At 39.8% G+C, this 21792-nt stretch overlaps 4 protein-coding genes across 7 annotated transcripts; 1 reads left to right on the top strand and 3 right to left on the bottom strand.

Moving 5' to 3' along the window:
• Positions 1–307: 307 nt before the first annotated feature.
• On the bottom strand, positions 308–2596 carry LOC117148416. Of its 3 annotated transcripts, XR_004459897.1 has the most exons (4): positions 2460–2596; positions 1873–2296; positions 1642–1808; positions 308–1584 (listed from the first exon to the last, which is right to left on the bottom strand). XR_004459897.1 is itself a non-coding variant. In XM_033315785.1 (3 exons), exon 3 carries the CDS (start codon positions 1010–1012, stop codon positions 698–700), a length of 315 nt encoding a protein of 104 aa, XP_033171676.1. In that variant the 5' UTR covers positions 1013–1584; positions 1642–1808; positions 2460–2574; the 3' UTR covers positions 308–697. The 3 variants fall into 3 exon arrangements, 2 of the variants coding, with proteins under 2 accessions (XP_033171676.1, XP_033171675.1); XM_033315785.1 differs by lacking the exon at positions 1873–2296 and having other exon boundaries at positions 2460–2574; XM_033315784.1 differs by lacking the exon at positions 2460–2596 and having other exon boundaries at positions 1873–2304.
• Positions 2597–5199: 2603 nt separating this feature from the next.
• Positions 5200–6466, top strand: LOC117148143 (actin-related protein 2/3 complex subunit 3). 2 transcript variants are annotated; one of them, XM_033315370.1, is made up of 3 exons: positions 5200–5309; positions 5412–5585; positions 6059–6466. In XM_033315370.1, the coding sequence occupies exons 1-3, from the start codon at positions 5304–5306 to the stop codon at positions 6401–6403; spliced, it is 525 nt and encodes a 174-aa protein (XP_033171261.1). In that variant the 5' UTR covers positions 5200–5303; the 3' UTR covers positions 6404–6466. The 2 variants fall into 2 exon arrangements, with proteins under 2 accessions (XP_033171261.1, XP_033171262.1); XM_033315371.1 differs by having other exon boundaries at positions 5209–5328.
• On the bottom strand, positions 6467–9715 carry LOC117148142 (proton-coupled amino acid transporter-like protein CG1139). Its single transcript, XM_033315369.1, has 4 exons — positions 9552–9715; positions 7570–8579; positions 7302–7477; positions 6467–7139 (listed from the first exon to the last, which is right to left on the bottom strand). The coding sequence occupies exons 2-4, from the start codon at positions 8529–8531 to the stop codon at positions 6898–6900; spliced, it is 1380 nt and encodes a 459-aa protein (XP_033171260.1). The 5' UTR covers positions 8532–8579; positions 9552–9715; the 3' UTR covers positions 6467–6897.
• A 2696-nt stretch (positions 9716–12411) lies between these two features.
• LOC117147795 (proton-coupled amino acid transporter 1) lies at positions 12412–18871 on the bottom strand. The gene is made up of 6 exons (XM_033314844.1): positions 18579–18871; positions 15251–15402; positions 14211–14571; positions 13688–14139; positions 13447–13619; positions 12412–13384 (listed from the first exon to the last, which is right to left on the bottom strand). Exons 1-6 carry the CDS (start codon positions 18588–18590, stop codon positions 13128–13130), a joined length of 1407 nt encoding a protein of 468 aa, XP_033170735.1. The 5' UTR covers positions 18591–18871; the 3' UTR covers positions 12412–13127.
• Positions 18872–21792: the final 2921 nt, after the last annotated feature.

Below are 21792 nucleotides of genomic sequence, written 5' to 3'. Positions count from 1 at the left end.
TCCAAAGGAGCTTTATTATTCTTCGCATAATATTGCTCATTTTTGTGTTGTGAGTGCTGGATATTCCTAGTAAAACAAGATCCTCGGTCAAAAATAATTCTTCTTGGCGCCACCGATCGTACTTATCCCACTTCCAGGAATCGTCTCAGTTGTTGGTTCTTGATCTGTCTCTATTGTTTTTGATAGGTTTGTCGCTACGGATTTATTTTAATTATCGCGTCTTCAGTCGCTTCTTCACCAAAATAAATTTTTTTTGCTTTTAATATGCCAATTAGTTCGGGTTTTGATTTTTTAGATTAACACTAAATTCCATTGTATTCCTGCTTTATTAGTGTTGTGTTGGTCTGTAACAATCTTTTTAATCACTTTGTTTCTCTTTTAAGCTCTCAATTCAAACTCGTCAATCTCGATCACACGATCGTTTGTTCTTAAGACTTAACAATTAATTCTATCGATATTAGTGTTACCTAGTAGTATATATATATACACAATTTACAAATTTTTCTATTAATAAACAATCAACTGTGTCGCCCATCGAAAAATGTTATTGATAGACGTAATTAGTATTTTCGAAATGAACTGGAACTTGTTAACCCAAATGTGCCTGGGCACACTGCTTTCGCCTTTGTAACTAACCGCCAAAGATGAAGCTTTTCATTGTCGCGCGAAGAGTTGGAAAACATACTACGGTGAGTAATCACTCTTCCATCTGGGCGTAGTTGCGTCGCAATAGCTGTTTAGGTATATCTTTCCCATCGTCCAGGAAGCGAATTAGGAAGCCATCCGGCAGGCGCTGTACCAGGTGTACATTCATCTCCGTGTTTAGCAGCTTACTCTTGAGATACTCAATGCAATCCATTGTCGTTTGGTGTGTCAGATATTTTGACCTTACAATTCCCTCAATGTGAAAACTAACGCTGCGATGGGGCTTCAAGCTGTCCACGTTTTCACATGGAGCCAAGCAGTTCAGGGACACGAACTCCGTGTTGCCGTAATCCACATAGAAGATCATTTACTCATTGGGAAATTCATCGATTATTTGGGCGCGATAGAAGCAACCATCACTGTAGAGAGCAAGTACGGTTTCGACTTGAAGGTCAGTTTGTTCTCTGGCACATCCTTTTTGTTCCACACCAACGGCGGAGATCCGTCCAAAAACTGGCAATAATCCGGCTGCCAATACTCTGGCTGTGTTTGACAATGACGGCGGGCCGGCTTCTGATGATTTGGCTCCTTATTCTGTGGTTGGTTGTGGTACTTATTGCAGTAAGTAAGCCTCTGGAAAGCGTGCGCGGGCTTGCGTACCATACGCAAATATATCGCTAACACAGAACTTATTCTATGTTAGCGTTTTACTTGCGTATGGTACGCAAGCCCACGAACACTATCAAGAGGCTTACTTACTGCAATAAGTAGCACAAGAACCACAGAATATGGATCCAAATCAGCAGAAGCAGGACCGCCGTTATTGTCTAACACAGCCAGAGTATTGGCAGTAACCGTCAGCGGGATGAAGAAATAAGGAAAGCAGCTAAGCGCGAGGAGCAGGCTAAAGCAGATCCAACGGACATCATAATCCAAGAGCTGTTGGAGGAGTCATCCATAGAACAGTAGAATAAATCGATTATGATAAAAACCCACTCCTTTTCCTTGGTCAGGCAATCACACAAATCATAAATTTGGTGGGGCTAGCCATTGCAATTAGTGGCGAGCAACAATAGAAAAAATCGGTTCTTTACATCTGGCTTGGCTTGGCTTGACACAAGCTGGTCGTAAATCCCAAGACCTGCTATGCAACCAGGATGGAACTGCAAAAAAGCCCGTAATTAATATCCCACTGAACACCCAGTTGGAACACAAGTCCCTACTCACCACTCCTTAGCCCACAACCCCACTCATTGCCCCATTAGGCTGCACACGTAACGGAACGGTGGCAACAATCACAATGACTGTGTCCCTTGCCTACTGTCATTTTATGGTTGTCAACGAGCAAAAATGTATCAACCAGGACGTGTATTTAATTTACAATTTCACTCTGGCAACGAAAGAAAGAACCAGGAGTTCCTCCTCAGATTAACTCGATCTTTCAATCGGCCGAACCGCGTGCACTATGACGTCATTACAAGGCGTGGGGTGTGGGGCGTGGCAAGGTGGTTGGCTGTCGACAGGCTGCCCCCGGCATTAGTTTAAAGCCAGATAGGAGGGCCACATCCATTCGACAAACACGCGGGCCGCCAAAAAGCCGTAACCGCCGACTTTCCGACTTTAATCGCAACTCACAATAAATTTAACAGAACTGAATTTCAAAAAAAGATTCTTAACCAGAGAATTTTAAGCGTAAAATGATTGAAAATGAATTTTATCAAAACTGATTGGCAGGTGGAAAAAAATTGAAATTTTGGTCCACACGAATACACGTTTTAATATTAACGTTTTATTATATTTGTAATTTTTCTTACCTAACTTATTTGTAAGAATTTTGAATAATATTTTGTCTGATGTGTGTTCCGACTGTCCCAAGTTACGACTGAGGTTCGAAAAACCGAATTGCTAGCTGTATACGTGTACGGCAAACCCCACGCCAACTAGATCGAATAAATTTAGATTTGATCAAAACGACGCCGGCGGATTCGCATCCTGGGAAACATCCTTCTGTTAGGTGGGTAAGCCACCATGTTTTCCTTTGCCGTTGGCGGTGTGGTACAGAAAAATAGCAGTGCAAGAGAAACTAAGAAATACAACGGTGTTTTTCCATATTCCTTTTCCGCATCGACTTCACATTCCACTTATTTTTGTAAAATGGAATGTGTAGATATGGAAAAAAAGAAAATTCCGTTAGTTTTTCATGCTATCCCTTTTTTATTTACATTCTTGAGCAAAATCACAACTTTTAGGCTGTTCATAAGAATAGCAGTGTCTGGTTTTGAGCAACGTAAAGTCCCGAAATGATTAATATTTTCTAAAAAGTGAGTTTGGTTAAGTTAATTGGTATATTTTAAAGGGCAATAAATTAAAAAAAAATTTAAAAAATTGTATTTTAGTGGGTAGAGGACACCACTGCTCCCAGGAGAAAAGAATGTTAATTCTTAAGCTAAGAAAGGAAGGAAAAACATATAAGGACATTCAAAAAACCCTTGAATGTTCTGCCAAAATGGTATCCAATGCCATTAAATATAATTGGAAGCCCGAAAACCGTGGTACCAAACCTAAAACCACAGATATAGAGGATCGACGCATAGTTCGTTACAGCAAAGCCTATCCTTTTACATCCTCTAGGGACATGAAGTCTGAGCTGAACTTGGGAATCAGTGACGTTACAATTCGGAGACGTCTACTTAATCAAAATTTAAGCGCGAGGAGTCCACGAAAGGTGCCCCTACTTAGCCCATGGCCAGCACAATCTCCCGACTTAAACCCGATTGAAAACCTGTGGGGGGATATGTCTCGAAGAATTCCCCAACGACTAAGGTTGAGCTTTGGCAAGTTGTGCAGGATGCATGGGCAAAAATACCCCCCAAACGTTGCCAGGACCTGGTGGACTCCATGCCGCGTAGGTGTAGGGCTGTGCTGGCTAACAAAGGCAATCCAACCAAGTATTAGACCCTAATTAACACATTAAAAAAAAAACTATGTTAGTTCTAAGTCATGTTGAATTTTGTGACTATTTTTTCATAGCACTGCTATTTCATTGAACACCAGAATTTCTGCCTCTTTTGTTGTTTTTATCTATATATTCGAAACTATTGAAGAAATAAAAGTGAAACTTTTGTTGAATTGTTTGAAATTGAATACCTAATGATATTATAAAAAAAAATTTTCCAATAAAACTTTAAATCATAGGATTTTTTTATCTTAAACTCGCAGGTCCCAAGCACTGCTATTTTTTTGAACACAGCTGTAAGTTCATCATATTAAATTAAATATTAATATTCAGCTTATTTAAATTTCTAGCTGCCGCGCTAATTAACTCGGTGTGGCTAAGAAATTTTGGTCGAATCGTATCGACGTGTTGTACACTTTATATGGTCAGAGACTAAGTTACATCATTTTCAACGAATCTAGTATACCCTTTTACTCTACGAGTAAGGTGTTTAACTACGTGTTGTGACCTTCTTACTTGGACAAAATGGGTGTTGGTTGCAGTGATCCCTCTGTAATCTTTGCACTTCAGATTCTACTTTTTGGTTTTGTTGGAGTCCAGCCCCATTGATACTGCTGCCGCCTATCATCTGGATCATCGAGTACAGAATATCCTTAAAGTCTATCTATTGGCAATAGAATTCAGATTTTGGACAATATAACATCCCTTTTTTGGGTATTGAACTGAAGGCTGAAGGTGGATGAAGTCAAATAAGTCAGTAAGTAATAATAAGCATATCGATTTCCAATGCTTTGTATGTGTCACATTTGTTTAAAAGTTTGAAACAGCTTAAAATAAGCCATGTTTGTCTGTCCGTCCGTATCTCGGGATCTGAGGCACTCTACAGGCTAGAAAGCTATAAGATAAGGTTGCCACACCCCGATCCGAATAACTCCCAAATAAGGAAAACAGCATCTGCTTTGCCCTTGGCTCTGGAACTATAAAAGGAACTATAAAGGTTGAGATTAGACATACAGATCCTAGAGACGCAAGTTTGTTGAGCCATGATGCCACGCCCACTCTAACGCCCACAAGCCGCCAAAAACTGCCACGCCAACACTTTTAAACAATTTTAAAATTTTTATGATTTTAATTCCCAATATCTATCGATAAAAATAATAAAATTTCGCGTTTGCATTTTCACTTGCTCAGTAACGGGTATCTGATTCTCTTGCTCTACTTGTGCTTTAAAAACCAAGTAATTGCTTTTTTGACCGTTTTTAAGTTTCTTCCAATTGGATTTGTGGCTAGAATGAAATCAATTTACACATCTCTAGCGGTTCCTTAGCAGAGACTCAAACCAGTGTTCATAACTTTGATGTTAATTTGAAAACATGGAAGAGTAAAGTATTTAGAGTATTTAGAGCGCTTTTAAAATATTTACTCATTTTGTAAATCACTTGTTACAATATTTATTGTATGTAAGTATTATCATTTCATTGACCTCCATAAAATTAGAAATCTAATTATGTAGAAATGTATATTTACAATAAATACCAAATGAACTCTGAGCGAACCAGTTCATTTAAACGCCAATGGTGGGCCGTTTATTCAACTTCAAAAAGATAACGTTTTCACATCACTAGGAAGTTCTGATAAATCATATATTACTAAATTTTTCGTTTATTTTTAACTGTTGAAAAACAAGACAGAAGTAATTGAAATGCCGGTGAGTAAAATACAACGAGGTATGCAGCTGCAGATGGACAGTTTCCTAACATTAAACGCATTAAGCCCTTAACCCGCCCATTTGTTTACATGGTTCGCACAGGCCTTTCACTCGGAAATAGAGGATTTCCAAGCCTCGGTGGGAAATATGGCCCTTCTACCATTACGCACCCAAGTCCGAGGACCAGCGCCCACTGTTGATATTCCCAACGACATCATCGATGAGTCACTCTACTTCTGGAAATCGAACATTTTCTTCCGCACTTACGAAGTTAAGGTTGGTGTGACTGGACAAAGAAATGAGCACAGCGATAAAGCGAGGCGATATTCTAATTTTAAAGTGAAGATACATCAAGGAGACGGCACAGTTAAATATTTCGAAACAACCTTATAGCCCTAGTAAAGTCAATTTCATAATGTTAAAGCCAAGTGCGTTATCTTACCGTCTTCATTTGTAGAAATATGTCGTTACAATCAGCCTGATAAGAGTGCAGTTATTTGTTTATTTTTTGGTAATATCCCCTTGTTTTATGTTTTTCCAAGAGTTGGCTATTTCTATATAATGAAATGATTTTTTTTGTAATTTTTTAAATAAGCTTTGAAAGTTTGGATTTTTTTTTTAAATGTTCAATAATGTCTAAGCCTTATCAATTATGATATAATTCTTAGAATATTGCTGCTATGTCTAAACTTTTAAACTTACTTTTAAAAAATCCCTATTCCATACATTCCATGTTTATCTAATCGCAGTCGGAGGTGGACAGGGTGCTTATCTACATAACGCTCTACATCACGGAATGTTTGAAGCGATTGGCCCGCTGCACAAGCAAGTTGCAGGGTCAGCAGGAGCTCTATACGCTGGCCATCTCGCGGTTCGATATACCCGGAGATGCGGGATTCCCCCTGAACGGAATCTACACCAAGCCCGAGGATCCGGAGCTGATGCGTCAGTACTTCCTACAGTTGCGCCAGGAAACCGGCAACAGATTGCTGGAAAAGGTCTTCGATACTCCGGATGGAAAGCCGAGCAAGTGGTGGATATGCTTTGCCAAGAAGAAGTTCATGGAGAAGAGTCTTTCGGGACCGGGAATGTAGAAGACTCGCTTACATATATACTGCCACCAAAATTTACGAATAAACTGCTTTGAATGTATTAAATTCGTTGTGCATTTTATATTTTACATTGTAAGCGAACTTAGTGTAAAACATTGTTGGCTGAAGGCTAGTTAATACTCTATATATATTTATAAAATCGATTAATAGTATTTATTACATATGGCTTTAACGATCATTTGCAGGCTCTCACACAATCAAAGCCTCATTGGTTTGGTAATCAATTATTAAAATGGGTTATAGCTGCAGATCATGTTTTTGCTTTATGCCTCCTTTTCGTTTTTGTGCCAAATAAACGTTTCTTTATACATACAAACAAATGCACAGCTTAAAACTATCAACAAAATAATAAAAAAAAAAATTGTGGAAAAATACACAAATTAATCTTACAACAGAACAGGACAACGCATTCACATAGTTCCGCGGAATGACAGCATTATTTATGTACAAAAAAGATACTTGCTAGCGCTCTAAGCCTACTTAAACTCCTTGACGATCTCCACGATGCTCTGGTAGGTGCCAGTGACGATGCCCAGCACGGCCACCGTCAGGATGAGGATGTTTTTGATGTAGGACCACACACCCAGTGCCTTGGGCACCTGTGCCCGCGTCACGAAGTCGATCAGCACCGGAATCACAAAGGCCAGACAGGTGGAGCACAGTGCTCCGATCAGCGAGATGAACAGATTGAGCTTGGGAACGACCAGCGCAACGCCAACTGGGGAACAGCACATATCAAAATATATTCTGAATAGCGTAAAAGCTACAGCTATGATCATTTAAAACAGATTACACTACATTATCATCGATATGGGATAATAATAGTGATTCCATTTCCTATTGCATATTTCAAAATTTGTTTGATTTACAACCCACTTACATGTCATCATCACCATTAAGAAGCGGAGGCACACCTGCGAGGTAATGGGATACTTTTGAGAGCAGTTACTAGACCTCTTTAGTGGGGGCCACAAAATCTTAATCATCACAAAGAACTGGATGGGGTAGCCCAGGAAAACGCCCAAGGCAGCGATGACTTTCACCACCTGCGAGAAGCTGCAATTAAATAAATTAATAATATCAATAAGCGTTTACTTGGAAAACAGGCAATTGGAAAATTATTATCCTAAACTGGTGATTCTACTTACACTTCCTCCACCACAAGATTTAGGGTTATGCTGCCGGCGACCTCCTCGCCCCATCGCACATAGCTCACGAATCCGGTGAAGATGAACAGGGCCGTGGTAAAGAACATCGTGGAGTTGAGCACTCCAAACCGGGTGCTGAATTTCTCCGGTCGGCGCATCGAGTTCCGGAGCGGCAGGATGAGGGCGATGCCCTCGTAGGAGAACAGAGCGGTACCGAAGAACAGGGCCAACTGAGCTCCGCCAGTGAAGAGGTGCCTGTCGCCAACGGACGGCATGGGTCCATCCGAGAAGGCTATGGTCAGGGTGGCAATCAAGCCGAAGAGCAGCGCCACATTGGCGAACAGCGACACGGGCGAGATGTACTTCAGGTTGGTCATCAGCGAGGGAATCATCGCCGGTAGCAGGGTGATCAGCATCACCATGCTCATGCTGATATCGATGCCGTTCTGCTGGAGGACCTGGTGCAGATTTTCCGTGATGAAGACAAAGTAGATGGCGCAGAAGCCAAACTGCGTGACGCAGAGAAACATTTCGACGATCAGCTTCATCACGCGCGACATTTTCCGCAGTGGGCGTGGCCCGTGCTCGAAGCACTTCTCCACTGTTTCCGGATAGTCGAGAAAGTCCACGCCGGGCGTGCGCTCCACAGCCAGCACGGAACCACGGATCAGCATGCGCTCGCAGTGGACGCACATCACCGCAATGATGGGCAGCAGGATGGTGGCTCCTGCCAATCCGCCGTTCTTGAAGCAATCGCCCATGGCGAAGAGTCCCGCGCCCACGCTGCCCTTGAAGAGATGCGTGGCCGCCTCCAGTTCGCTGGTCTCATGGCCGCGTCTGCGCACCGGGTCTCCGTTCTCGGGATCGCCGCCTTTCTCCGTCACATTATTCGTGAAGCGCTCCGGATTCTTCTCCAGACTCTTATCATTCTGTCTTCCGTTTATTTCCAGTGTTCTTCCCATTTCGCCAGCTGCTTCGATCGCCTTTTGATCGCTCTGCTGCTGCTGCTGCTGTGGATTAAATGGAATATTTGAAAAAAATCTCTCGTCGGCTCTAGAAGAAAGTCCAGAAAAGCTTTAACGGTACTTGCGTTCTCGCGGGAAAAAGACGGCCAGAGAAGGAGCGATGAAGTACAGTTAGGTCTCTCTTTGGCAATATCTTTATCTTTGCTTAAGCCTTAACCCCAGGTAACCCCACATACATAAGTAGAAAAGACATTATATCTTCTTGATAGTAATATACAAATAAATATTTAAATAACTTCAACTCTTCTCCCATAAGATTTAACCCTAGCAAGTGGCACTTAGAAAAAAATAATTTTTTAAAGAAGTTCTTCCTGATAAAAAGTATTGTAAATAATAGCAAAAGTGTTCGAAATTGAAATTCGTGGCAATAAAAACGCTGACACATATGAAATAGTTTTACCATTGTCTACATGCTAATTAATTCGAATAAAATACTGAATGCCAATTAAATACGCCCAATTCATTATAATTCACATCGCTTTTGACCAGTTCACATCAATGTCAAAGCTCATAATATCAACACACATTTCATTGCTTCCACGGCGGAATTTTGTGATTTGCAGAAATTAGCATAGTGACATTGGTTTAAATTAATTTTTTTAACACCACAAGTAGCAGAACAATCAGTAGGTGCTACGAAAATCAAGACCCTGATAAAACTAAAGTTCACTTAATTTTGACTGGCTTATAATTTACGAGCTTTAAACCAAATTAGAATATCCATTGTTGTGGCGCGAACTGCAAATAAAAACTAATTACTGTCGCGCTCGCAGGGGTGAGTAAACAAAACACTTTCAAAAACCGGAAAGTAAAAAAAAAAAAATTATACTTAATCCGCCAAGGCCACAGCACTTAATTATTCACATGTCCAGAATGAGCACTATGATGCACTTCCATCTCTTATGATCATTAGACACAGATTATTGGTGAAGACTTAGCAGCAAGCGTTATTCTCACCTAACAACACTGATTAGTACGTATTGAATATGTCGAATATCTAATTTATTCACTCGATCGGCGGTGATCGGTGATCACCTCTTGCTCGCTGTGAGTACGAGAACGAGATCAAGTGTATCGAGTGTTTCTGTGAATCGCCGGAATCGCACGAAATGTAGGACCGCTCACGGCAAGAACTCAAACCAGACTCAATGCTCGAGTTGGCCAACAGCGGCGAAAAGCGAAAATTGCAAAAGGCAAAAGTCGGAAGGCAGAAATAAAACAAAACTATATATAAATAAAGAGCGGCGTCTGTCTGTGTGAGCGATGCAAAAAGCGCATATCGTTTAACCCCCTGCACTCGCCACAAACTAAAATACCACCCACTTCATGGTTTAAAAACAAAATATTAATATAAATATGGCATAAGTGCATGCTCAACAAAAGTGCATTAAATAAATACCGAAATCTTAATTCAGATATTTTATCAACTTAATTACTCGCTGTATTGACTTATTTTGGTTAAGTCAGATAGTAAGGGGTTAAAATGCGTGGGAGATCGGGAGTGGGAGTGTGTGAGGTCAATTCCGATCCTAAAATCGATAACGGTTTTCTAAGCGATCTTTCCACCTGGGTTGGCTGACTCAAGGTGTTTACAAGTCACTTTCCCCCGAGATCTTGTCACTTTTCTGTGGAAAATAACGGGGGAAATGCATTGTGCATATGGCAGATAGAATATAAATATGCAAACCTATCTAATATATATATAGCGCGCAATAACTCATTGATAAAAGATATGATGTGCCGTCATGGATCAGTGGTTAATATAAATCTATGGGCTAAGAATATTTCACAACAAAGTTTATTGCACTTTAATAAATAAAACATTCCAGCTTTGTCATAGATCAATTTGAATTGGGAGAACAAACGAAACCAAATAAAGGGGATATAACATGCTAATTAATTGAATTAAGTATTGTTTCTAATTCATGCTAATTACATTTATTAATTGCCTTGCCAGGAAATATATATGTATTATATATATATATACTTTCTCGACTTTTAACATTGTCTAAGTATTTTTTTATTAATTTATCTGATCTAAAACATTCTGCTCTAAATTGCAATTATATGTATATGGTCGTCATGCGAGTTAGTTAATTTATTTACTATTTACCTTCGGATCTACAATCACATGAAACGTGAGTGGAGATTGTTTAGAAATTAAATCCATATTGTTTCCCTGCACCGAAGTAATTATCTGCAACTAAGTGTACTTAAATTACAATAAATGAGCAACGTAGTTTAAGTACGAGCTTAAATTTGTTCAGTAGTTGAGTTTATGGCTGGCCATATTTTTTCTAAAGGACAGGCATTCCAAATGTACAAAAAGTGGTACAGAAAACTCATCGTATTTTGTTCATATTCGTGTTTGCTTATGACGACGTACATATTTATGGGCAGCAAAAATGTTGTCATTCATCATTCAAAGTTAGTTAATTTATTTATTTGCTCGCTGTTCGCATTGCGACTGTATCTTAAGAGTAAAATGTTGGCATCGTAACGCCGATTGCGTCACGACATTGGGCACTGATATTGATATATTTTTATAAAGTTGGATGCTTTTTTACCGGCAGGAAGTGGTTCGATCAGGTTCAAGGATCCGGCCGCATTCCGGAATTCGGTTCTCGGTGCGGTTTTACACGGCACGTGCCCAGCGCATCGAATTCTTGGGCGTAGCATGAATAATTTACAGATATTCCGTAGTCTATATGAGAACGTAAGGCGGACTGCATTCGTGATCGTTACACCTTTACCTTAACCCCCTGAAGCCCCCATGGTATTTGCAATTGGAAGACGCACGGAAATTTACCGCCTTGATTGAAGAAGCGCCAGTTAAATGAATTGCACGGAATCAAAGTTCTCCGGTCGGTTGCTGCATCTCACTTCTTCCAATCTTCCAATCAACCAGTCGATCGATCGATGTTGACGGAATCCAGCAATTGGATTATATAAGAGGTACGAAAAACAAATGCATAACAGCAGCAGTGTCGCTTGAGGGGGGATAAATATTTGCCAGATCTTAACGAAATCATACAACACTATTATTAAAGTCAATATTTTAGGAAGTTTGATTACTTCTTTATTAAATTCGATTCGGTTCCTCTTGTGGCATGTTTTTTTTCCCACTATTATCTCTCTTTTAAATGATCATATGATCTTAACAATATATGTCTAATGTACTCCTGACCACCGCCATGCATATCCAACGACATTGCCTGCAGTTCCATTCATCGTTTGAGTTGAAGGTTTGAACGGTTTCGATTAGATTGATTTGGTTCGGATCGGATTAGATTAGTGTAATTCCCATACGGGGAGGTAGATATGATTCCCGGTATGGCTCTTAACCAGTTTGCGCCAGATGAAAGCGAAAGTCCGCGAACGTATGTATGTGATATCTATCAGAATATAATTTATCGTTTCTTCAGAAACGGTGTCAATGTCAAAACTAATTTAACGTATAATTGCGAATTTATTTTTGCTGCCAGCTTAATACGGTTTCAAGCAACCTGTTCCATGACCTTATCAGTATTCGGCTCATTTATTTTATAACTACTTTTATTCGCACGTTTTCTGTGGCGGTAAAGAGCCGCAGATGACTTGTGATTCAGCATATTAATTGTGGCACGCAAGTCATTGGAATTGGTTAGCTGGATACATTGAGAAGCGCAGAGAAGGGCGTTGTCATCATGATATCAATATTCCGCGCCTTTTTCACTCGACTGCACATTCCTCTTATATTGAAAATCCATTCGAATTATAAAAGTATTGTTAGTCTTTTCCGTTGAGCAGTCGAAGCCCCAAAAACACATCTGTCAAGTTCTTGTCATGTTGCGATGACGTCAAAACGAACGTCGCATTGTTTATTCTCACTTAATATCTATTAAAAAAATAATCAATTATAGTAGGTAAAATGCGCTGCACGCTTACTAAGACACAAAAGAAGGCACTTACGTATAAATAAATATATATAAATGGGTATTTTTGTTGTTGATGGTAAATTCGCAAGCATATTGTGTTTTTATGTAAATAATTAAGGATTAAGAGTGGGTACATTTTAAATTGCTTCAAAATGTTTTTGTGATACGCTGACCATATTGCTAAAATAATGGTTGTTACATGTTTGCCGTTGTTTTTCTCATTATCTTTAAAGCTTTATATCATTGAGGTTTGGTATATCATTTCGCTTTGATAAATATGATCCTCTGCCACTCCTGTATTGTTCGTATAAGGCATCCCAACTGATTTGGCATCTCAAAAACTCGGAGATCGTTAATCGTTGTGTTTCTCCTAAAATCCATTTTTGGTAGTCGTCTCCTGTTTTAATATTTCTTACATTTCGCGCCGGAGTCCTGATTTATATTTGTATTTTTGTAACTAATATGTTGATTTGGTTGATCCTTTGAGTTTTATATTGCTTGATCTCGTATTGATCTGTTCTTGAAAGACTCCGGCTATTTTCTTTTTCAGCTATGTTGATGACGACTGGATGGGGAACATTAGTTATCCATGTTGCCCTCAATTGTTGGTTAATTCTCAGTGCACCTCTTCCTCCCCGAAGTGCTTGACAATTTGCTTTAGGCTTTCGTAGGAGCCAGTGAAGAAGCCAAGCAAAGCCATCACTAGAATGACTAAGTTTTTCACGCAAATCCAGATGCCTGGTCCTTTGTTCAGCTCGCTCCTTGAGATCAACTCGATGACTGGTGGAAACACGAGGGCCAACGCCGTTGAGCATAGTGCGCCTATCAGCGATATGAATAGTCCCAGGGCCGGAACCATTTCCGCGATGGCAACTGCAGGAGAACCTTGTCAGTTTTTCCTGTTTTAAAGGTGGTCCCACATGCCGGATACTTACGAGTCACCAGGACCATGAAAGTGCGGAAACCGAGCTCTCCAAGCAGTGATCGTCCTTCGATGCCGCACATTTGTTTGGCACTTGGCCACATAATCTGGATGGCCACAAAGAACTGCAGTGGATAACCGAGAAGTACTCCAGCGGACACCATCAGTTTGACCGCCTGGGCCAGTCTGTGGATGACGAAGGATCTCATAGAATCGTGCGATATAGGCGTCATAGCCAAAACTGCCCCACTCACATGGTATCGCCCAGATTGAGGGTCAAACTTCCTCCGACCTGCTCGCCCCACTTCATGTAGCCCACTGATCCAGCGAACATGAACATGACGGAGACGAGGAACATGCCCACATTGAGCACACCCAATGGTCGCTCGAACTGGTGTGGCTTTCGCATGGCGTTCTTCAGCGGCATCACTAAGGCAATGCCTTCGAAGGCAAAGATGGCGGTGCCGAAGAAGAGAGCCAGCTGGGAGCCATTCGTCCAGAGGGCGCGTTCCTCCACCTCCGGCAGTCCGTCCTTGAGGGCATAGTACAACGTTATGGCCAGTCCCAGGATCATGCAAACATTGGCGAACATAGAGACGGGGGTCAGCCACTTAAGGTTCGTGATTAGTGAACTGAGTAGAACGGGTACGAAGGCCAGCAGCATCACCAGATGGACGTCCATGTCGATATCGTAGGCTTGCAGGATCTTTGGAAAAGGCAATCCAAGACTCCATCATCAGTTTACTTCTCTCGCCTCCTATCGCAAACAAAACTCACCTGCTTCAGATTCGTGCTGATGAATACAAAGTATATGCAACAAAAGCCCAACTGGGTCACACAAATGAATATGTCCACCAGTCGGCCCATCGTTCGGGACCAGCCCCTCAACTTTGACGGACCATTCTCGAAGCACTGCTCCACTGTCTGGGCATAGTCAGCACATACGCTATCGCCCTTGAGATCGCGCATCTTCTTGGAGCAGGCCACTAGGACATGTTGGCAGTGGATGGACACCACTGCTATGACCACAGTCAGGAGTGGGGCCACCAGGAGACCTCCGTTCTTGAAGGCATCTCCCATGGCGAACAGACCAGGCCCAATATTGCCCTTGAATAGGTGCACGATGGTCTCCAGATAGCTTGAATTACAGGAACATAGATCATCTTGGGGCTTGGGGTTCGTTTATGGAGGAGCTGGGTTAGGTCTTGTCCACTGATGGGTTGGTATAATAATTCCGTTAGTCTCTTGCAATTGGGAGGGCTTTAGTTGGGATCACGGTTAGTAGGTTTTAATCGGTGGTAAATTTGTTTAAAGCTGGGATTCAGGTTCGTTATAGGTTGACTTGCAGATATATAGGTTATGGGGTTAATGGTTTCGGGAATTAACTGGATATTCGGGTTGCTTGGTGATGGTTTACATTTTGTTGTTGTTCCTTGGAGAGGGATATCGTCGGGATTTTTGTTAGTTGGTACTGAAGAAACCCGTTTAAAGCTGGGATTATTGGGGCTTATCGATGATAGCTTTTGACACAGGAACGTGAATTAGTGCTAGTAAAAGGTACAAGGCTATTATTTCGAAGCTGGGAGTCATGGCAGGTTAGTTGGTTAAAGCAGGATTTCAGACTGAATTGAGGTAAATGCTGGGTGTTGGTACAGGTACTTAAGTGGAAGTTAGGATAAAGCTCTTTCGACGGTTAGTAGGATTGGCGCTTTAGTAAATGGTATTATAATTCGCAGGTTTCTGGTTGGGGTGGGTGTTTTTAGGTTGGTTACAGGAAGCAGGCAGTTAGATCGAGGAATTTCCACAAGCAGTCATACCTTGTAGGCGGATGATACTCCGCATCGTGATCCTGTTCCTTCGTGACCTTGGCTGCTGCACCTCCACCCGCCGTTTCACCTGTGGATCCTCCCTCCACAGTTTCCTGTCTCGGAACTGTCGCTGTCTGATTTTTCTCTAGTTGAACTGGCGCCTTTCGGTTTTATAATACGTATTTCATTTCATTGGTGGCAAGAAGCAAAAAAATAAGAACAAAAGCTTACAGTTAAATTAAAAGTATGCATCGAAATAATCGCCTTTTTCCACGAATGCTTGATGGTTTTTAATTAACCGATAAAAACGCAAACCTCTCAAGTGTTTCCGCCTGTCAATCTCCATGTTTAAGTTCATAGACGGAGATCTTATCTCGGGGTAATCACAGATCAAGTCGTGAAAATATATAGAATACCACATGGCCTGACAACTTAGTGGCCACTGCAATAAATTGAGTAGGGGATTTCCATGCCAGGGCGACAGATGGAAAAGTTCTCCCCATATGAGTGATAAGAATGCCAACGATTCATTCGGGTTAGTCCAATGGCCATAAATATGGTCACAAACTAAATCAAAGCCAATTAAACGGATTCATAAAAGCCCAATACAAAGCAAATTAAATGCCATCTATATCTTTATCTATATATAGTGTCGGCCAGATAAGTGGCCTTTCGATGACACCCGAACGACTGCCAAACAGAGCAATAGACCCACCGATATCTATATCTATAGCACGTGTCTGTCTCGAGCGTCGGAGTTCAATGGGTCTAATTGAAATTTGTAGACAATCTCGGAAAGTAGTTAACATTGTTATAAAATATATTGACTCCTGTTAAGGGCGTTGTTCAACTTTGAAGTATTCGGGAAAATAATAAATTACTCATACGAATTACTCACTACTCGTTAAGAATTTACAAAATTTGACTAATTTATTAAATTTTCTTTCAATCCGTGCCTTGCAATTGGATCCCATCACGTTTACACAAAAGTTATTCATCGCAAGAGTCACCATGGACACGTATTGGAAAAACCCACGTTCATTCACAACATTTCAATCGCGATCGATACATTACTATCAGTGAATTATGTCAGCAATATTGAACATATGATACATTGATCAAGATGGATGACTGCATGACTTATGGGCCACTTTGTCAGTTGGACACATGATGTTGTCGAAAGTGTTGGAGTGTTTTTCAACACCTGTTGCCAGCTATATTTTGTGTATATCTATGAAGTGGTCCAAGTGAATCTCAAGTGTCGTAAATAATGAGCTACTTATCGCCAAACTGATTTTGCTTTCGCTGCGAATCATTTAGGCCTCGTTTAGATTGTCGTCGTCTCACATGTGGTATACGCAATCTACTGGAGGACATGGCGCCCCTGACGTATACGTGATATTCAACAGGGTGCTCTGCGCAACTGTAGTACATAGCTAGCATGACGCCTTGTGTAAATCTAGACACCAATTTCGTTGCTTATCGGCAGTTAAAAGTAGTTAAAGCCGAGTATAAATTGTTATTATCGTGCACCAGCTAGAAGGTAGTAAGTATGTGAATAAAAGGAAAACTAACAAAGCAAGACATACAAGAGTATGCTCGATAATAAATTAATATAGAAAGTAGGGTATTCAAGGAGTCGCATTTCCAAATTTTGGGTGGCTTGCAAGTAACGGAAGTATAGAGGTAGGCCATGGGTTGGGTAAGGGGGGCGATACCATTACCCTTGAATCGCTTCCACTTTAATCTAGACCAGACATTTACCGTGGAAAAGCGGACGGGCATGCCGTCAATTGATGACAGATAACACCAGATAGTCTCCCAGCAGTCTCAAGTGCGTGGTATGGTCCACCCGCGGAACCCCACTCTGGACGACCCCCCTCTTAACCCATGGATGGCGGCACACATTGGCAAACTGTCAACAGAGATATTATTTATGTGCGGTCTCATTTCCCTTATGCTTTTTTTTAGTTTTTGTCATTTTTGTACTCTTTGCTTCTTGGATTGAGCAATGTCTTCGAGTGGAAAATTTTCAACCGCCGATGGTGCGTGGGGCTCTGGTGGTCTGGTCGCGCTGTCGAGGGTTCACTGCACTTGGAGGCAACACAACAAAAAATTGTTTAATTTCTCCTTTATTAATGTTGCCGGAAATCTGGCAAGCTCAAAGGGAATCTTGATTGGCTTTTATTGGCACAGCTTTTGTTCGCCATACAAATGCATTTGGAAAAATGAATTTCGAGATATGTGAGCTTCACTTTTGGGACAGCGAAAGTTGTAGTTTATTTTAGGGGATTTGCATTTTTACAAATTGGCAAATTATTCTTTAAATTCTTTCTAGATTTTTAAGTTTTTAAACTTTAAATTTTAAGTTTATTATAAAATTTTTTGAAATATTTTTTTATATTTCTAAATCCAATGAAGCCTACTGATCGTTTAGCTAAGTGTATAAAAGTAAAATAGCGATTGGTGTCTGGCCAGAACAAGTTCTGACCTTGATCAAGCAAATGCATAAAAGTGTGTGATTTTCCATTTTTCATCATTTGCATTTTCAAATTGCATAAAAAAAATAAATAAATAAACACTTCAGGCGTAACTGGCCAAAATGCAGGGGTGTCTCATCTAGGAGGGGTTTTTGCAACCATAAATTCTTGGTAATCTTTCAGTGGAGATAAGTGCCAGCAAATCCATAAATCCAATCCGCCAGATAAGCAGGAATTTCGCACTAATCAATGAACTCGCTTAGCGGAAGTTGATGCCAATATTGAAGCCTAATGGCCATAAAAACCAAGTCATATGGGGTATATAGGAATTTATTGGATTCATTGAAGTTATTAACTCAATTAAATAGGGAAGAAGCCCTGAAAACAATTGATCATCCTTATTTTAGTCCCATTTGTTTATTTAATATTAAAAAAAAAACCTTTTTTTTGTAAATATATGCTAAACTGTTATTTCCTTTGGGTTTTTATTAATTTATAATACATATCAATGGTAAATTGCTGTTATTAACCAGCCCCCTTCTAAATAAACTCCGCCACACCCCTGGATTTTGGCCAAGAAAAATGAAACAGCTGTACTTAAATATTTGTTCCTTTTTTCTTTGTATGACTTTACACTTGAATTTCATTGGTTTTGGAAAAAGCAGTTGTTTCTTGCTTTGAATTTGAGTTTTTGTTGTTGTTTGACAACCGGCAAAATTAACTCGTTTTTTGTTGTGCGTCGTAATTATTTCTCTTTTTCGGCCCTTTCGTCTTTTGGGTTTCACTTTTTGCGTTTTGGGTTTTCTTTTTTTTTAGGCATGTGTCTTAAATTTAACGATTGCATTTTAATTACACACCTCGGCATCCATGTTGTTGCTGTAGCTCTCGATGTTGTTCTTGTCCCAGAAGTCGGTCAAAAAAGTAAGCAAAACAAACGAAGCAAAAAAATCAACAACAAAATACAGAAAACACACACGTAATTCGCCTGTTCTTGATCTTAATGATTTATTTTCGTAGCCTGCATTTGGCCACCGATCTAATTTTCGTCTTGGTTTTCTGAGGATGCGGATGCGAATGGTTAGAATCCGATTCAGCGATTTGTAGCCTTTGGCGATCTGTGTTCACTGTGTGTTAATCGCTCCACGAAAAATTCAAGACTGACGACCGGCGACAATCGTTTGGTTATTCGGACGGCCAGCGAGTGGGAGTGAGATGGATGGGAGTACACTCGCAGAAAAGCCCGCAGTCAAAACAATACAAGATAAAATATAAGATCAAAATTTGTTTTTTTTTATTTTTTTTATTATCTTTTTTTTATTTAAATTGAAGAACAAATTAATATAGCCAAATTAATTTTTTTTGCCCATATATGCATTAATTTCTGTGTTACCTAGTTTAAATAGTTTCATTTAATTACATAAGTCCCTTATTTTATTTTCAACTGATTCGGTAAGATTTAAAATAAAAAAGGGTTTTTCAAATCTTAGTCCAGGAATTTTAGGCTTCTAACTTTATTTGGCCAATCCTTTGAAATTCATTTTAAAATATTTATATTCGGGTTTTTCCAAGTGTAAAAAATAAAAGAGAGCATCTCCTCCAAAACGATTCTCACACTCGATCTCGCTCACTCCTTCACTGGCTCATTACAAAAAATTCGACAGATGAGAGTGCAAGAGAGATAGCCGACTAACAGGTTGTCGATCAGCTGTTATAATTAAATTGCAGAGTGCGCATAGCGCCCCACAGGTGGCGCTGCCACAAATGATGAAGTCAATTAATGAATGAAATAATTTAGTTAAAAGATAACGAACTCGAAACTTTGCTGGTTAATCAGGTACCACGAATACCGTATGTTCTTAAGCAATTAAGCAACGACGATAAGACTCTACTATTCTACAAACTATAAATTATATTTTCAGAAATAAAAATGGTTATTTTCATTTTAGATTTTTTTTTTTGGCCAGTAGTCTAACCATCTGCGGGTTATGGACCATTTAATTTGTGTTTTATTATTATTGATTTGTATAAAAATAAATTAAAGCAAACGGCTATGGCGGTGGGAGAACAAAGAATTACAGTAATGAATGCGCACAGAAAAAAATAATTTGGTTCGCTAAAAACATTACAACACATTAAAGCGATTGAATAATTTGGAATTATATTATCATCGATTGATCGTTATTATTCCAAAGTACCACTAGTTTATTATTAAAATATTATTTGTATTATTATTCCAGTTCTCCCAGTGTAGATTCCTTTCGACGAGGTTCTATTGCGGGACGCACGTCAACTATTTGAGCTGATCGCTCAATTGGAGACGGGCGGCGACCTCAGAACACAAAGAAGCGCCAATTCGACCATGAGACCCTGTCCCTGGCCTTGAAAATAGATGGGTAGCACACCCATGAGTCCATAATTCCATAGATATACATATATACTCATACACATGTGCCACCTCGCAAGATCGAACATTGTCCTCTGATTTGGCATGCTGCGCCTTTTCTTCGAATGATTCGTGGATGTGGATGAGTGTACGGTTTGAATATAAAAAGAATCAAATTTTGGGTCAGCCGACCGACCCAATGACGAATACAATTTAGACAGAACATGTGCGGATCGAAAATATATATGAACGCAATACTCTGACTAAATATAAACAACTTTAAATCGGCAATTTGGAGCATATACTTATTATTTTCTTTTAAAATTGAATTAGTAATTAAGAGATACCCCCAGAAAATGGCTAGCTAACATATATCTATTATCAGAAAATATATTTTTACAGAGTATTCAAAGTTCAGCTCGAAAGGAAATACGTTTTGTGTATTCCTATAAATTTCTCAAAATAACGAAAATATATTAATACAAATGAATAAAACGTGTTAGCTGGGAAAATAAAAACGGATTGTTTTCATTCGAATGTCGTCGAACCCAAAAAAAATACTCCTCAATTACTTTGTGAATGAGCTGCAGGATTATTTTCTGTTCTCAATTTTATCACAGTAAAATGGATTAACTTTTTGAGGGTTGCACAGTCCATTAGCCGTGTACCTATAAATAAATATATAGTTACTTTTTTATTTGTTTCAAGACACAATTTATGACAAAACGTGAAAATTTTCCACTATCGCGTGCCAACATTTGAGAAACATTTTTTGTATTTGGCGAATATTTTGTCAAAAAACATTTTGAGTATTTTGATTGTTTTCTTCTGAAACTAGAACTTTTGCTTACTCTTCCTTAGGATTAAAGATACAACTTAACGAGTCTCTGTTTCCCAGTTGAAATGAAGCTTAGTTTCAAGATACTTGAGTGTTGGCCTCCGTGGTAACCATTCCAGGTGACTTTCGCTTTCAACTTCTTAACTCATCCAAAACAAGTAGTTCTGCTTCTGCCATATGGACGATATAATCGTATCTTCACATCTATATATTTATAGTGTGTACTTACATACATATGTACATATGTGGAACCCCTGACATGGTTGGCTTCGGTTTAAAACGAAAACTTGCAATTAAAAATGTTACTTTTTTATTTCGTTGTCTCTTGGCCGGCGACGGCGGCTTTTGTTTATATTATTCAGTGCATTATTGTTATTAAAAGTCATACGGACAGACCCCCTTTTATTCGCTTGAGGCGTTTTCGAAGCGTTTTGTCAATTGCCGTTGGCTCGAAACGTTAAACGTTTTTTAGTGACGCTCCAGTAAGTCCGTACTACCGGAGAATATTATTGTCTTAGTGCTGGTAATTACCCAGTGACATATAGACATACCTGATTTTGAGGGCGGGGTCACCGCCCCTCGGCGAAAGTCACCACCAACAACCACTCAAAGTCGGCACAAAATTATGAAAAAAATAAAACAAACAAAAAAAATGTTCCGATTTAATTGCAGAATGCGTAGAAAGTGAAAGATCTGAAGAGTCGTCTCCGGATTTAGACATTGTCGCCATATCCGAGACGGAATCTCGATCTCCTAACTCATTCTGCGATTCTCCCGTTCCAAGTCACTTCACGCCATTGTCACTGTATTCGAAAGCGAAATCACGATTTTAGATTTGCAACTTAGACTA

Source organism: Drosophila mauritiana, chromosome X, assembly GCF_004382145.1.
Source record: "Drosophila mauritiana strain mau12 chromosome X, ASM438214v1, whole genome shotgun sequence".
NCBI classification, from domain to species: domain Eukaryota; kingdom Metazoa; phylum Arthropoda; class Insecta; order Diptera; family Drosophilidae; genus Drosophila; species Drosophila mauritiana.
Note: the sequence above shows the minus strand (reverse complement) of the source record. Positions and strands in the feature narration are given on the sequence as shown.